Source organism: Mesoplodon bidens (genome assembly GCF_964165515.1).
Source record: "Mesoplodon bidens genome assembly, chromosome: 3".
In the NCBI taxonomy this organism is placed as follows: Eukaryota; Metazoa; Chordata; class Mammalia; order Artiodactyla; family Ziphiidae; genus Mesoplodon; species Mesoplodon bidens.
In genome coordinates this window covers 99,604,225-99,619,541 of record NC_138178.1, presented here as the reverse complement: position 1 = coordinate 99,619,541, position 15,317 = coordinate 99,604,225, and the positions used below count along the sequence as shown (strand labels likewise).

At 38.4% G+C, this 15,317-nt stretch overlaps 1 protein-coding gene and 1 long non-coding RNA gene across 2 annotated transcripts in view; one reads left to right on the top strand and one right to left on the bottom strand.

The window, feature by feature from the left end:
* DPH6 (diphthamine biosynthesis 6) overlaps positions 1–10,032 on the bottom strand; it is a 177,494-nt gene extending 167,462 nt beyond the window's left edge. Inside the window, exons 1-3 of the mRNA XM_081228076.1 lie at positions 9,921–10,032; positions 6,560–6,654; positions 1,215–1,408 (exon numbers count right to left, since the gene is read on the bottom strand). Of these exons, the coding sequence (XP_081084202.1) occupies positions 1,215–1,408; positions 6,560–6,654; positions 9,921–9,961 (330 nt within the window). The 5' untranslated portion in view covers positions 9,962–10,032. The remainder of the gene's footprint in view (positions 1–1,214; positions 1,409–6,559; positions 6,655–9,920) is intronic.
* Positions 10,033–10,188: 156 nt separating this feature from the next.
* Positions 10,189–15,317, top strand: part of LOC308613940 — a 33,787-nt gene continuing 28,658 nt past the window's right edge. Inside the window, exon 1 of the long non-coding RNA XR_014015354.1 lies at positions 10,189–10,254. This is a non-coding gene — a long non-coding RNA (uncharacterized lncRNA). The remainder of the gene's footprint in view (positions 10,255–15,317) is intronic.

The window sequence follows — 15,317 nt, the reverse complement described above, 5'->3', positions numbered from 1 at the left end:
AGCCTGTTATTATCACATAGTTTCTCCAAAGTTATCAGTTACCAGTGATTTTTAAGCAATCCAATTACCTCTAGTGTTGAGTCCCACCATTCTGTAATACTGGTTTATGCTAAAAACTTAATACACAGTTTCTCTGTACCCTGAGAAAGAAATTTTGAAAATGCAGAATTTGTGCTCAGTATTTCACACCTCAAAGTGAATGCTGTCAAGGTTTTAGTTGTGCACATGGGAAGAAGTGAAAACTTCTTTTATGCCTTCCCCTTTGTTTGATAATCAAAATAGTTGTTATTAGCATGTACATCCCCAGAGGGAAGAAATCAGGTCCCTGTGATTTCCTTTGAAAAGTATCTACTTCTTATGCCATCCATAACTAGACAGTAAATTATGTAACAATTCTAAGTGTTTTCCCTACCAGTTTCTTTTTTAAGTAATTGACTATCAATGAGAATGAAAAGATAAAAGATAACTGCTTAATATAAAAGGATCTCTATTAATTAACATTTACTAAGTATAGTACTTACTAGATATATGAGTCTCATACTTTCTCTCCTAAATTTTCTGTCTAGAGAAATTAATAATGAATGCACAATGACTGCCAAACTCTTATATACAGGGACTTAAGTATTAAATTCATACCTCTTACTAACTTAAAGTAAGGCTCAGTCTCTACCTTTCTTTAGGTCTATTTAAATTTCACCATATCAGAAAGGTCTTGCTTAACCACACCCTGCCATCACTCGTGATCACCTTGACTCTGCTTCATACTTCTTCATAGTACTCTTCACCACCAAGCATATAATTTGTTTGCTTACTGTCTGACTCCTTTTACTGGAAAGTAAGCTCCAACAAAACAGGACTTAGTCTGATCTGTTCATTGCCCTATCCTCAGTGCCTAGAACAAGCACATAGTAGGCATTCAAAAAGTACTTGCTAAAAACATGACTGAAAGGTCATCAGCTCCAAATTCCTAAGGAGAACTTAATTAAATATCATTTGATAGTTATGGGTGCCAGACTACACCAAAAGTTCTATTTTTAAATACTATGTAATATAAAGGCATAGTAATCATTTTCTAACCAAAAAGACAAAATATCCTTTCAAAGGACAGTTGGGCTACTAGCAGTTGTAAATTATTTATTACTAAATAATTCAGTAAATGTAATTTACTAAATTACACACTAAATTCAGTAAAGGTAATTAGTCACTCTGCATACCTTAACAAGTTTCAAAAGCTCATAAAGATCTTCAACCTCATCACCTTCACATTTGGTGTACACTCGTCCTGTATCCATGCTCTTTCCTCTTATGGCACGGCGATAGAGGGGAAGAGCCATTGCTTCTGCATACAAATCAATGGCGTGATGACCCACTGTCTGATACATGTAGCTATCCAGCTCATCTGACCCCACTGCAACAATTAAAGTGGAAATAATCAGTCAAACAGAGTGAAAAAGAGTGGATTTGAAAGTCCACTGAAGTTTTACTGCTTGGAGAGCAGTCAACACAATTTAAAAGCTTACTACACTATATCTCTCTTCAGTTATTAAATGAAATAAAATATATAAGAGTTGCACATTTGTTCAAGCTGCATCCAGTTCACATCAGCTCTGGTCATTTCTACCGCAATTAGAAATACAAGTATATATAAATTTTTAAAACTATATATAGAACGTTTAAAGAGAAGAGTAATGTATCCAGCAAACTTTGAATAGTTTATTCGATTAAAGATTTTATTACATAAATATTCTTTAAAATCATTCAAAGTTATTCATGAAGTCACCTAGAGTTGTAGAAGAAACTCTTAATTAAATACGTACTTAGTTAATAAGTGACAAATATTTGTAAGAAAAAAATTTAGATGCTCTTGATATATCCTATATTCTTACTTCAATAAAACATATAAACATATATAAATTCAGTATTGTTAGAGCAGTTACAAATGTGTATAGAAACATAACTTAAGCTAATAAGTAACACAATCACTGGTTGTCACAAGATTCCAAAAATATCAATATGAGTAAAATATTCAAAACATATGAGTCACATCAGACTTTTTGGTGATACAAATAAGCTTAGAAATATATTGGAATATGCTTTCTGATTTCTTAACACTCTTTTTTTTTAGAAAAAAGAATCATGAATATACACAAAGATTATTTGCAAAGATGTTCATCACAGCATTCTTTATAACAGATTAAAATTATAGGGCTTCCCTGGTGGCGCAGTGGTTGAGAGTCTGACTGCCGATGCAGGGGACACGGGTTCGTGCCCCGGTCCGGGAAGATCCCACATGCCGCGGAGCGGCTAGGCCCGTGAGCCATGGCCGCTGAGCCTGCGCGTCCGGAGCCTGTGCTCCGCAGCGGGAGAGGCCACAACAGTGAGAGGCCCGCGTACCGCAAAAAAAAAAAAAAAAAAGATTATAGTATATTCACATAATAAAATACTATGCAGCCATTAATACAATTTTGAAGAGGAGTATTTTCTAAAGTATGTTCTGCAGAATAGAAATTCCATGAGATATTAATAGGTATTGGATGAAAAAAAAGGACTCTGTGGTCAAATCAATTTATAAAAAATGAGGATAAACCATATTAAACAGGTGTTTTAACTGCAGTTCTTCCTAGGCTAATCTGCTTTAAGGTGCTCTAACAAGGGGAGAGTGTATGAATTATCTCTGAAAGTTATCTATCCACAGAACACTTATATTTTCATGGTATTTGTGTTCCAAAGACAATATCTAGAAAATGCTATGGTAGAATACTACTTAATGACAGGGAAAATGTTCACAATACATTATTAAGTTTTCAAAACATTACAAAACAATGTTTGACATATATGTTTCTATATGCATATATGCCAAGCAGGTCTAGGCTTTCCACTGAATGTGAAAGAATTCTATCAAAAGGCATGAAAAATGATAGTGTAAGGGCCCTTCAATAATCAAAACTGCCACCATATGCTATCAGATTTTGGCTCACCAGACTTCTGAACCCACAGAACAGACTGGCTTCCATGTACTCACATTATTATTATAAATCTATCTAGTCCTGGCCCCAGTAGGAAGGAGAGATATAGCCAAAGTTACCTAAAAACCTTTCAGATTACCTTCATTTCAAGTTTAAACTAGATCTTTAAATGTATTAGTTTTAAAGGCAATTAATACAATCGAATTAATATATTTAAATAACTTTGACCTACTTAGCAAGAAATTTCCTGATGTTAGCCTAATAATTAAAACACTTTACTGACTTCAAAAACCTAGAAGACAATTTTCCTTTAAGGCTCCATTTAGTCCCAACCACAGTGTAACTTTTATTAATGGAAGCTACATAGCAACAATGGTATGAGAGCAAATAAAACCAAAAGGCTCCACTGTTGCCTGAAGCACCTCAATTAACACGCCACAAGTTCCTACTACAAATTTAAAGAGATGGCTTTGTGAATTTTATGACAAGTTCACATTTATCCCCATTAATGGGGATAAAGTCTTTTCCAGACTACCCACTGAAAACTCAGTGCTGTGAATTTACTTTAACCAACTTTGTACTGGAGTCATCTCTACCAGTCATTCCTCATTAAGATTCCTTTTACATGGTTGGGGGAAAAAGTCAGGCAATGATTCATTCAACAATCACCAACTTCCTGCTGACTTTAAATCACGATTAGCTAAACCCTCTCCATCTACCAACCCACAGCCATCTATTCTCTTCCATTACAATGAGAGTTGCAGCTGATTTTTTCCAGCTTTTACTTTGTAATATTCCAATTCCATTTACTACTAAATTTTTTCTCACTAACAATATTCTAAATAAATAGCTCCATTCCATATGAGGTGTAATGTAAAGATATACTTTGCGTGTCATCTTACCACTCTGCTAGTGAACCCCAAGCACATGGAAGGTTATAAAGACAGTCCTTAACTTGGTTAAGGTTAGGATTTTTGGTTAAATGGTTAGATGTAGGATTTTTCAACTTTACAATGGTACAAAAGCTATACGCATTCAGTAAAAACTGTACTTCGACTTTTGAATTCTCTTTTCCCAGGCTGTGGTCGATACACTGTGTGATGCCCAGCAGAGAGCCACAGCTCCCAGTCAGTCACACGATCACAAGGGTTAACAACCAATATACTTAGAACCATTCTGTACCCATACAACCATTCTGTTTTTTACTTCCACACACTACAGAATTCAATAAACTACATAAGATATTCAACACTTTATTATAAAATACGCTTTGTGTTAGATGATTTTGTCCAGTGGTAGTTCTAAGCACAGTTAAAGTAGGCTAGACTAAGCTATGATGATCAGTAGGTTAGGTGTATTAAATGAATTTTTGACAGGATATTTTCAACTTATGTATTTCAACATAACCCTACTGTAAGTCAAGGAAGCTCTGTACGTTAATGATTCAGTACAAGGTAACTGTAATAATTCATATAGAAAAGCTGAAGATAGAAACTCCAGGGAATGAAATTATATCATGTACATATTAATCATATAATACAATCTGCTTTTTAAATACCAACACCTCTAAAGACAGAAAGCTTAAAAACTCACTTGCCTGACTGGCCACAAGGGATAAGAAAATTCTTTCCTTTGGTAACAGAACACAACCTGCAAGGAAATTCTGTTTCTTCTTTTATAATATAGAAGTTATAGTGTAGTTCCCACTCACCCTTAGTCAAAGAATTTTCTCTTTATTATTTAAAGTCAGAAATAGGAGGTTATTTTCGAAACATATCACTTCGATAAAGCTAATATCATTAATCATCAGAAGCCCAGTACAAAATCCTGAAGTGTATGTTTACCCCTGACCCTCTACAGGACCTCCACAAGACCTGTTCTATTTCTTCCTATAAAATATTTCTAATCTCTATCTTCCCCACTTCACTTCCAGGATTACTTGGGTCTTAATCAGAGAAGGAAAGAAAATTCAAATATCTGACTGAAATAACTGCTCGCTCTTGCAGGGCTAATTCTAGTTAGTTCATTATTCATCTGTCCATCAATAAACCTTGAGTGAATGCTTATCAGAGGCACAGAGCTGTCCGAAGTGCTGAGGAACAATTAAAGGAACACAAAAGATATGACCTCTCCCCTCAAGAAGCTTACAAACAACCTATTTGGGCATAAAGAAAAAAAAGAAAAAGACAAAATAAATAGAAAACAACTGTAAAATGATATAAAAACAAAAATTTAATATACTGGCAGCACTGAGGGAGGGAGGAAGGAAGGAAGGAAGGGAGGAAGGAAATATTTAGTGCTAGATCCAGATTCAACTAAATTTACTGGGTGCCTACTTCATGCCAGGAACTATGATTAGGGTTTTCACTAATAATTCATCCTAAAATAATAGTAGAGCAAAAGCATGGAATTTTGAAAGAAGTTGAGTAAAGGGGATGATAAAAAGATTTACTAGAAAAGTAGTGATAGAGTTAGACAAGTGTTAATCTCGTCCTATTACATTTTAGCAGTTAATATCTATGGTTGTATGGGTATAATAAAAAGAGTATAAAAAGCAAATCAGTGAATATTTTTCTTTTTTTAAAAGTCTGATTGGGAAAAAAAAATAATTATGTGTGGTGATGGATGTTAAGTAAACTTACTGTGGTAATCATTTCACTATATATATATATATATATATATATATATATATATATATATATATATACCAAATCATTATGTTATACACCTAAAACGAATACAGTGTTATACATCAATTATATCTTAATTTAAAAAAAGATATTGTTGCTGTTTGAATTGTGTCGCTCCCAAATTCTTGTGTTAAAGTCCTAACATCTAATACCTCAAAATGTGACCTTACTTGGGAATAGGGTCATTGCAGATGTAATTAGTTAAGATGAGGTCATTAGGGTAAGGCCTTTATCCAGTATGATTGGTGTCCTTATTAAAAGAGGAAATCTGGACACTGACATGGACACAGAGAAAAAAAAGAGTTCTAAATGGGGAAATTTCATTGGAGAAAAACTGAAAAAGGTAGCTAAAATAAGGTCTATGGATTATTTGTAGATGTCCTTATCAACACAGACAAATAAAAAGTAGAAATACATTGCTCTACAGCTCTCTCAAGTCTCACACATTTAGCTTACATCTAAGGTGGCTAAACTAGATGCTTTTAATAACAAAATTCTTATATTATCATTTATTAATATGTCTTACTTCCCAAGCTTCAAGAAGCTGTATCCTATTTAACTGTGCATTGCCAACGACACTTGGAAAAGTGTTGTAGTGGAACAGCAGTGCACTCTGAAGTAAGAAGATTCAAGTCTCAGCTCTGCAAGTTTATTCTAGCTATTTCACCTTGGACAAATTTATAAAACTCTAAGCTTCAGTATCTTTGTCTAATAAAACTTTCTAGGAGTTCTTACGAGGATAAAGGATATGTAATTGAAAACACTTAGCACAGAACACAGCAGGTAACCAGTGCTAAAGATATATGAGTTCCTTTTATTGTTTGCATACTGCATACAATAGAATGCGATTATGAGGTTGGAGTTTCAGTCATTTAGAGAACTTTCTGATAGTTATACACTTACCTTGGTTTTCAGGTGGTCTTAGATTTGCTAAAGCAACAATCTGATGCCCAGCAGCAATGCACTGCATCATATTATAACAGCTGTCCTTCCCACCACTAAAAAATAAAGAAAGAAATAGATAAGACAAATATCAGGTTACTGACCATTATCTGACATAGACTCATTAGACACAGAGATAGAACACATTTTTTCAGCCTTTCAGAATATCTGAGGGACTATTTTACATTAGAATGCAAAAAAACACATGTAATTTCCATAGCATACACAACTGATCAAACGAATCTGATTACCTAAGGCTACTACTCACAAGGGCTTATGAAATTATATGCCATTATAACAAAGACTACGCTAAACAAAAAATGGCAACTCTTCGGTTTGCGATAGTGGCTTTGCTTAATATATAAAGTGTTTTGCAAATAAAATATGATTTAATTTTACATTTCAGTTAAACTATTATATATACCTCTCAGATGAAATTTTCTATGAAAAAGCAGAAAAAAAACATCTGTTCTGTTCCACTTTAAGAACTCTAACAACGGTCACCATCACCAATTAAAGGATCAAATTAAAGATCTGAGATCCAATCAAATGACAAAGTTTGATGTACTTGGTGGGTTCAAATTCTGTAGAGGTTGAAAGCAAAATGCTGAATTACACTGATAAAGTTAAACATCAGTACTATCAGTACTTCATCTTTCAGCCATCACTACATATGATGGCAGGACAAGGCCTGAGTCATAAATCTAATAAACAGATTGACAGGAAATTCTAAATTCTGGTACCAATTCTACCTACCTGGCAAATCACTTATTCAAGACCAATAGTCATTCATTTATAACAAGGTTGAATGGCAACCTCTATACTATTTCAGTTTAGTACTCTCTTGCATGTTTCTTCCTTTCTTTTATCTTTGTCTCTCTTCCTTTGTTTTATTCCTGTTTCCCTTCATTCTAATCTTTGCTAAAATCTGCAAATGTACCCCCAGATAATGTTTAGACCTATTTATAAGCAGAGAAACCAAGAGACTGATTATCCTAGAAGTTGGCCCTTTTGCCTTTTATTTTAGTTCCCAGCATTTGTCAGCCTCTACCATATTCTGATCAGTAACAACTGTCATTCCAGAACTTCTCAAGGGGAGGGAGATTGAAAGGGGCAAAGTGAAGTTACACATCATGCTCTCTCTCCTCAGCTTCTGATGTTTCCTCCAAGTACCTCTTTCACAACTTCTCCTACTGAACCTCACTGTTTTATTTCCCCAGGACAAGACGATCTAATTCTTTAGAATATTTAGAATATTAAGGATTAAAGGGTATACATCCACAATCAGAACTTGTCCTTTTATTTTAAAATATGCTAAGATTTCAAATATGATTTTAAAATAGTATTTCCCAAATTGTGTTCTGTGGAACACTAGTGTCCAACAAATACTCTAAGAACAAAAGGTTTTCAAGGTCATATTAAGTTTAGAAAATGCTGAGTACCTTACTCACTTCTTAGAACATCACAAAGTACATCAGCATATGTTAGGGGAGACATCCTTCACAAGATCAGAATTTCAGTTCCCAATTCTGGAATACCAAACTAAGTTACTCAATGTGCTTGGGTTCACATGATTCATTATAAAATTAGAGAATGGTCTAACTAATCCTCAAGGTGTCATTCAACTGTAAAATTCAATGATGCAATCTTCTGTGTATTAGGAAACTATGCTCTTCATGGTCTAAAGATAATGTAAGAATCTTGGTTTCACTTATTCCCTAGAACACACACACATATCCCATCTCTCAGTGCACACACTGCTTGCTTATTGCAAGCAGATTCACTGTATTAAGTTTAAATCCAAATACATTCAAGTGTATATGCATACAAATGTATGTATGTATTATGTATGCATTCATATTTGTATGTACATATTATGTTCTGTACTCCTACTTATGTCTTCCAACATTTATACAGATCTTACATTTTAGCAACAATTTTCCAACATTGCCTTTTTTTAAAAGTAATTTGTTTTATTATAAAAGTAACATATGCACATTACAGAATATCTAGTGTAATGGATTATACCAATCTTCTTCTCTCCTTCCCTTCAACATTTCTGAGACTTTAGTTAAGTGTCTAACTTTAATGGTTAAACTTTTGGTAAACTGCATGTGGATATGAATTACTCATTTCCTGGACTGCTTTTTGTTCTTACTTATCTAGATCAAATGAAGTCCATAATGTTAGAAGCTTAATCACATTGTTTACAGAAGAAATTCATTGGAAAAAAAAATTATTTTAGCATTATAGTCCAGTATCCTAACAATGGCATTGAAGTAAAAGATGTTATATCGAGTCCTTAATAGGTCACACTATTGTCAGCCAGTGTTAATTTCGTAGGTCACTAAACAAAAACTTTCATGAAATCTTCAATGGGCTTCGCATGGTTGCCCTCTATTCATCTCACTCTATACAGATCCAAAACTCATCAAACAAATGTTCAAGTAGTCTGAATTCCCTTTTGCATTTTGTTGGTTTTTTTCCCTTTTGCTTCAGTTTACAGATTGAGTATGGAGACATTTAAGCTGACCAATCTTTGGTCGTCATAGGACTTAATTTAGACACCTAAAAACATGATGGGTTACTAGATTTCAAACTCCTTTTGGAATATGGAGTATGTTACCGTAAGGTCACTTTTCTAAAAGCAATCATGAGTGTGCAAAGCAATGGCAACTGGATCTAAGATAAAACAGGATAATTCCATCTCTATCCTTGAGCACCAAAGTAAAACACATCTATGCCATAAACAGTCCAGTCACTAATGGGACGGCAGGCGAGGGAGAGGTGGTCTTTTGCGGGAGGGGGCGGGGCTGGTAACAACCTAGGGAACCAGGCAGGGCCGGAGGACCGGCAGAAAGACTGAAGGGAACTATAAAAGAGGATGAAGAAAGAGAGAAAAGGGTGGGAGAGACTCAGTAAGTGGCGTCAAGCAGTGCCCCTCAAACTTCACAGCCCATTACAGTTTTTGAGAATCCGACCCCGAGTCGGGTTGGAGTAAGTTAACCAGCTCTCGGGCGGTGAGACCCAGACATCAGTAGTTTTAAAGTGAAACGAATCTGAACCCAAGTTTGGGGCCCAGAAGACCAGGGAGGCGGCGACGAACAGAAAGGAGGAGCGCCAGCCCGGGACCGGGGACCAGCCGGGCCGGGCAGTAGCCCGAAGGCTCCGCCTCTTCCTGCTACCGGGAGGAGCCGCCGAGCCCCCGACACGCGGCTCCTGCAGGGACACCGTCAGTTCGGCGGCGGCGGCAGCTCCCGCCGCTCAGCAGAAAGAAACTGGAGGCAGGCAGGGAGGATGAAGGCGGCACCGGGGCGGTTACCTGATCAGAGCCGCGACCCTCATGCTGGGCGCAGTGCGCATGCGTGCGGCGCGCGCGGGCCGCCGCCTCCGTGACGTGCGCAGGTCCTCGCCCGGGTGTTCGTTCCGCCGCCTGTCAGGCGACCGGTGCTGCGGCCCCTGCGGCCGCCCACGGGGCACCTGGACGCGGAGTACGCGCCACGTTGGTGCCTAGTCCCTGAGGCGGGGATGTCCCGGCCCGGAAAAGAACGCTGTTTAGGCGCCGCCTAACCACCTAAGTGAGGGCACTGAAGCTGACTGGGGAAGGGCAGGGCCCGCGTCGCCGCGCTCGCGCTCGGAGCCCTGGATTTGTTTGGGTAGGAGAATGTTCAAAGTTCTTTATGCCGCCCATTGAAACACTTGTGGACATGCAAAGGGAAAGCAAGTTGGTCTTTACTTCCTCAGCCACCCACCCACCCCTTCCCCAGAAAGAGCTGCACCCTTTAGTTTTTTAGCTTTTGTCTCCTCAGCGCTTCCAACTTACCTCTGGGGCCACTCCCAGGACCGCTAGGCTCGCTGTGGTTTGGGCCCTTTGTGTAATAAAGAAGCTTAGAAGCTGATTAAGGCTCATGTCCTTGCAGAAAGAAAATCTAATTTCTAAATTTATTCACCAAGTATTTATTGAGTGCCTTTTATTTACCTGGCGCTGTTTTAGGCTCTTGGTATACATCCGTAAATAAAACAATCGCCTCCCGTGGGAGATTTCCGGGTGTGCTTTGCAAGGATAGAGCGGCAAAAACAAACCAAAAAAACCCACCAATCACCTCCCTCCTGGAGTTTACATGGGGGTGGGGAAAGCAGACAGTATACTGCCAAAAGGTTACATAGCAGGTTGAAACATGTTAAGTGCTATGAAAAAGAATAGAGCTTGAGAGGAATCAGGAAGGAGGTTGTTGGCCTGTTGGGAACTGGGCTGTACAGCGAGAGGTGAGCGGTGGGTGGGAGAGCCAGCCAGCAGAGCAAAGCCCCATCTGACACTCCCCTGTTGCTCGCATTACCGCCTGAGCCATTCCCCCACCCCCAATCCGTGGAAAAATTGTCTTCCACAAAAACCAGTCCCTGGTGCCAAAAAGGTTGGGGACCGCTGCTCTAGGCAGAAGAAAAAAACCAGAGCCGAGACCCTAGATGCATTATGTGTTTGTGGAAAAACAAGGCTGGCCAGTGTGGCTGAAGCCTCGGAGTAGTGGGAGATGAGGTTCCAGTGATGCAGGGAGGGAGATCATATAGGTGTTATTGATACCAACCATGGTTCTTGACCTTGCCCAATCAATAGAAGGTGACAAGAGGCCAGACAAGAAATTCAGGCAAGCAGTGAGGAGCAAAATCAAGTAATAGTTTCCCTTGATAACAAGTAACAGTTTCCCTTGCTTGCTCCCCGGGGGGGTCGGGGGGCAGCTGGTTCCTTATATGGGGTGAGGGTAGGGGGGTGTCCAGGGGTTGGCTGGGAGTGGTAGCTTAGGTGGTTTGCCCACCCCTTTGGTGGTGTTACGTGCAGGAGGCATGCACAGCACCCTGCTTTTGCTCCTGACACCCTGTTTTTGCTCCCAGCTCTTTTTTTGGTCTTTTTGTATCTTGTTTTGTATAATTTGTCCCAACTGAGCATTCACACAGTTATTTTTAGTCCCTTATAGTTTCTTTGTGTTTTGTTGCTCAAGGAGCCGTTTGTCCATGTGAAAGTACTGCAGCAAAGTGTACCACGTCCCAGGTCCCAGCCTGTCTTATTATTACCAACCCTTTCAATTTGGGCTCCAACAAGGGTCCTCCTGCCTGGTTCGTTCAGAAGCAAAGCAAAGCTTTATTCTTTGGTCAAAGAATGGAGAGGTGTGAGTTCTCGCTCTAGGAGACAAGCTCTCCCCAACAGGCCATGGGCAGGGCAGCTTTATGAGGTTCTTGTCAATAGGGTGGGGCACAGTTGTGTTCCTGGGGGCACTTTAGACTTAAGTGCTGGGTGCAGCATTTCTGCACAAGGTGTGTTGTCCCCATCTTGAATTGAGGTGTTGTGCGCTAGGGCTTTTGCCCACAGCCCAGGCAATTTAGGGGGTCGGGTGCAGCAGTTTTGTGCTGGGAACTCTAATTCCACGTGTGAGGTGCAAGGCCTCTGCACACAACCCCCTATAGGCAAGTGAAACTAGACTAAGCACAAAAGAAGTTAGACCTTAACACCTAGATTCCATCTTATTTTTCCGTGGAACCCCAGTGGGCTTTGCCAGTGACATAAGTTCTTGTAGGCTGCTAGGGACTTCATCTTTTCCTTTGAAGTGAATGACCGTTGCGGGATTTTGAACAGACGTATGACTTAAAACTTTGAAAGAATGACACTGGGCTGTGTTGTGAATACACCTATTAGGAGGCTTTTACAATAATCCAGGAGAGAAGTGATGGAGCCTGGAATCAGGATGGTACTGGTGACTTTGGTGAGAAGTGGGAATGTACCAGATCTATTTTGAAGGTAGAGCCAATAGAGTCACATAGACTAAACATTGGATGTGAGAGGAAGAAAACCATGAAGGATGATGTCACCATAATGAATTAAATAAATAAATATATGTAAGGGACTCGTACCCAGTAAGCATTCAATTTTATTATACTATAATGTTCTCATTAACTCTGCTATTCTTAGTATGGGTGACTAGAGCAGTGACAGTCTGCATACACATTTCAGCATCTAAATGCAGTTTTAAAGTTCTGTGATTGTGGATATTTACGAAATGAGTCAAATATTTAAAGAGCTTGCAGTCTAGTTGGGGAGATAAGACAACTGCATGAAACAAATATTCACAATACAAGAGGGCATATTTTGAAAGTAACAAGTTATGTAATGCGTATGGCAAGAGTCCCATGAGTTGAATCCACAGGATAAATTCTAGAAAAAAAACAGGACTTGAATGGTGGGCCAAAATGAACAGGAGGAATAGGTAGACCTTACAAACAAAGACAGATGAAGGAATTCAGAGCATGTCACCCCAAAAGTGCCACTTTGGCATATTGATTAAGTTAAGGGCACTTGAGAAATAGCAGGTGCAATAAGGGCATTCTGAACTCCTTTTTATTTCTGAAAGCAGGAGATAAAAGCCCAATGTAAAAGGTGCCTTCTCTGTACTTAGGAGAAAAAAAGATATTCTCGTTGCCAGAGATGGGAAATGGGGAATCAAGGCCAAAAGAAATCTGTGCAAACAGAACTTGTTAAAAATATGGATTCTTATCTTGCTTTCGCCTCTCCATATAGTTTAGTTACTTTTCTACAATTACCTCTCTTCGTTCAACCTACTATAAAAGCATGTAGGTTCTGCCATCTTTTGGGGGCTGGTGGGGAGGATCTTCATTCTGTTGTGAAGGCTCCCACGTCCATGTAAGAAATTTTAGTAAAACTTGTATTTTTTTTTGCCAGTTAATCTGCCATAGGCGAGTTTAATTCTTAGCCAGAGAACCTAAGAGGGTAGAAGAGAATTTTTCCTCCCCTACAGGAATGAGTATGGTGTGTTCAGCAGTAGTGGGCAAACCTGCCTGATAAGTTGTAAGAGTATATAAGAGAGAAGGGAAAATAATTTGGATGGATAAAATGATGCCAGATTATCCAGTGTCATGGAAAGCCAAAATGAGGAATTTCAACACCAGTATTTTTAAGGAAATGCTTTAATTTACTTTGAAACAAATATACTAATCCTGAACATAGTAACATACTAATATTGAAACTTCACAAAGTATTTTTAAAAAGACTCACAAGTTAATAAGGAGAACTCATTTTTAAGTAGTCAATCCATTTGTCGATAAGTAATTTGCCCAAACTTCAAGAAAAGTTGGCTTAGCAGGACCCCTATATGCATAGCGTTCTACATGGATAGTGTAAAGGTAGCTGCAACCCAATCAATGTCAACAAGATAACAGATTTTATATCAGCATAGTCTAAAGTAATTCTTTTTATAATATATTGAAATGACTTGCCCAAGATTCGCCTTTCAAAGGCCTTGTGAGCTCAATTCCTACAATCTCAAACTGTTATAAATGACTATGTATTAGTTTATAAAGCCAACAAAATAGGTGAATGGAAACTCAGCCTCAAAAAATCTCAGTTCCTTGCCAGTTTTCTTAGGGGAGACTCTTCATAGCCAAATACTGTTGCTGGTAATAAAAAGTTGCAAGCTGTCACTGAATTCTGCTTCCTTGGCAACACATCTCAATGATGTACTGATTGATAAAGATTCAGATGATCAAATCAAAAACCCTATAGGTAGATACTCCTCAGAGATCTTGAGAGGATTTATCAATACAACTCAAGCCAGTGCATCTCTCTGAAGTCATGCCATGCAGGGAATCATTGGAAGATTTCCTGGTGAGGATTTAGAAAAAAAGGAATTAAGTGATTATTTGGAAGATTTAAGGGCATCGTTACATGAGTGTCTAATGCATTTATATTAATAATGACAACTTATATGGGCCAGGCACTCTCCTAAGTGTTTTAGGTGTAGTGACATAACTATCGCAGCAAATATATGAAGTAGGATACATTGTTATTCCCATTTGCAGATGAGAAAACTGAGCACAAAGAAGTTAAATAAGCTGCCTGTTTTAGTCAGTTTGGACTGCTTTAACAAAATACCATAGTGTGGATGGCTTAAATAACAGACTTTCTTACAGTTCTGGAGGCTGGGAAGTCTGAGATCAGAGTGTCAACATGGTCTGGTTCTGATGAGAGCTCTCTTCCTGGTCTGTGGATGGATGTACCTTCACGTGGTGGAGAGAGCCTTTTCTTATAAGAGTACCAATCCCATTCACGAGGGTCCAATGTCATGACTTAATTACCTCCAAAAGGCCCCACCTCCAAACACCATCATACTGGGGATTAGAGCTTTAACATATGAATTTTGGAGTAACACAAACATTCAGTCTGCTGCACTGCCTTGAATCCTAGAGCTAATAAGTGGCAAAATCAAGATTCAAACCCAGGCAGCCTAGCTCTTAACCACTGTACTATATCTGCAACTGAAAAGGCCAGCTTGTTATTTTGGCAAATATATCCTATTTCCAAAATATGTTTGGAAGGACATTACCATCATTCACTTCCTGAATTTCCGTTTTCTATGCTTCCAAGCTGACCAATACTTTTTCTGAAAGACACATTTTTTTTTAATTGGAGTATAGTTGCTTTACAATGTTGTGTTAGTTTCTGCTGTACAGGAAAGTGAATCAGCCTTATGCATACATATATCCCCTCTTTTTTGGATTTCCTCCCCAATTCGGTTACTACAGAGCATTGAGTAGAGTTCCCTGTGCTATACAGTCAGTTCTCATTAGTTATCTATTTTATACATAATGTATATATGTCAATCCCAATCTCCCAATCCATCCTACCTCCTCCCTTCCCCCCTTGGTATTCATACAT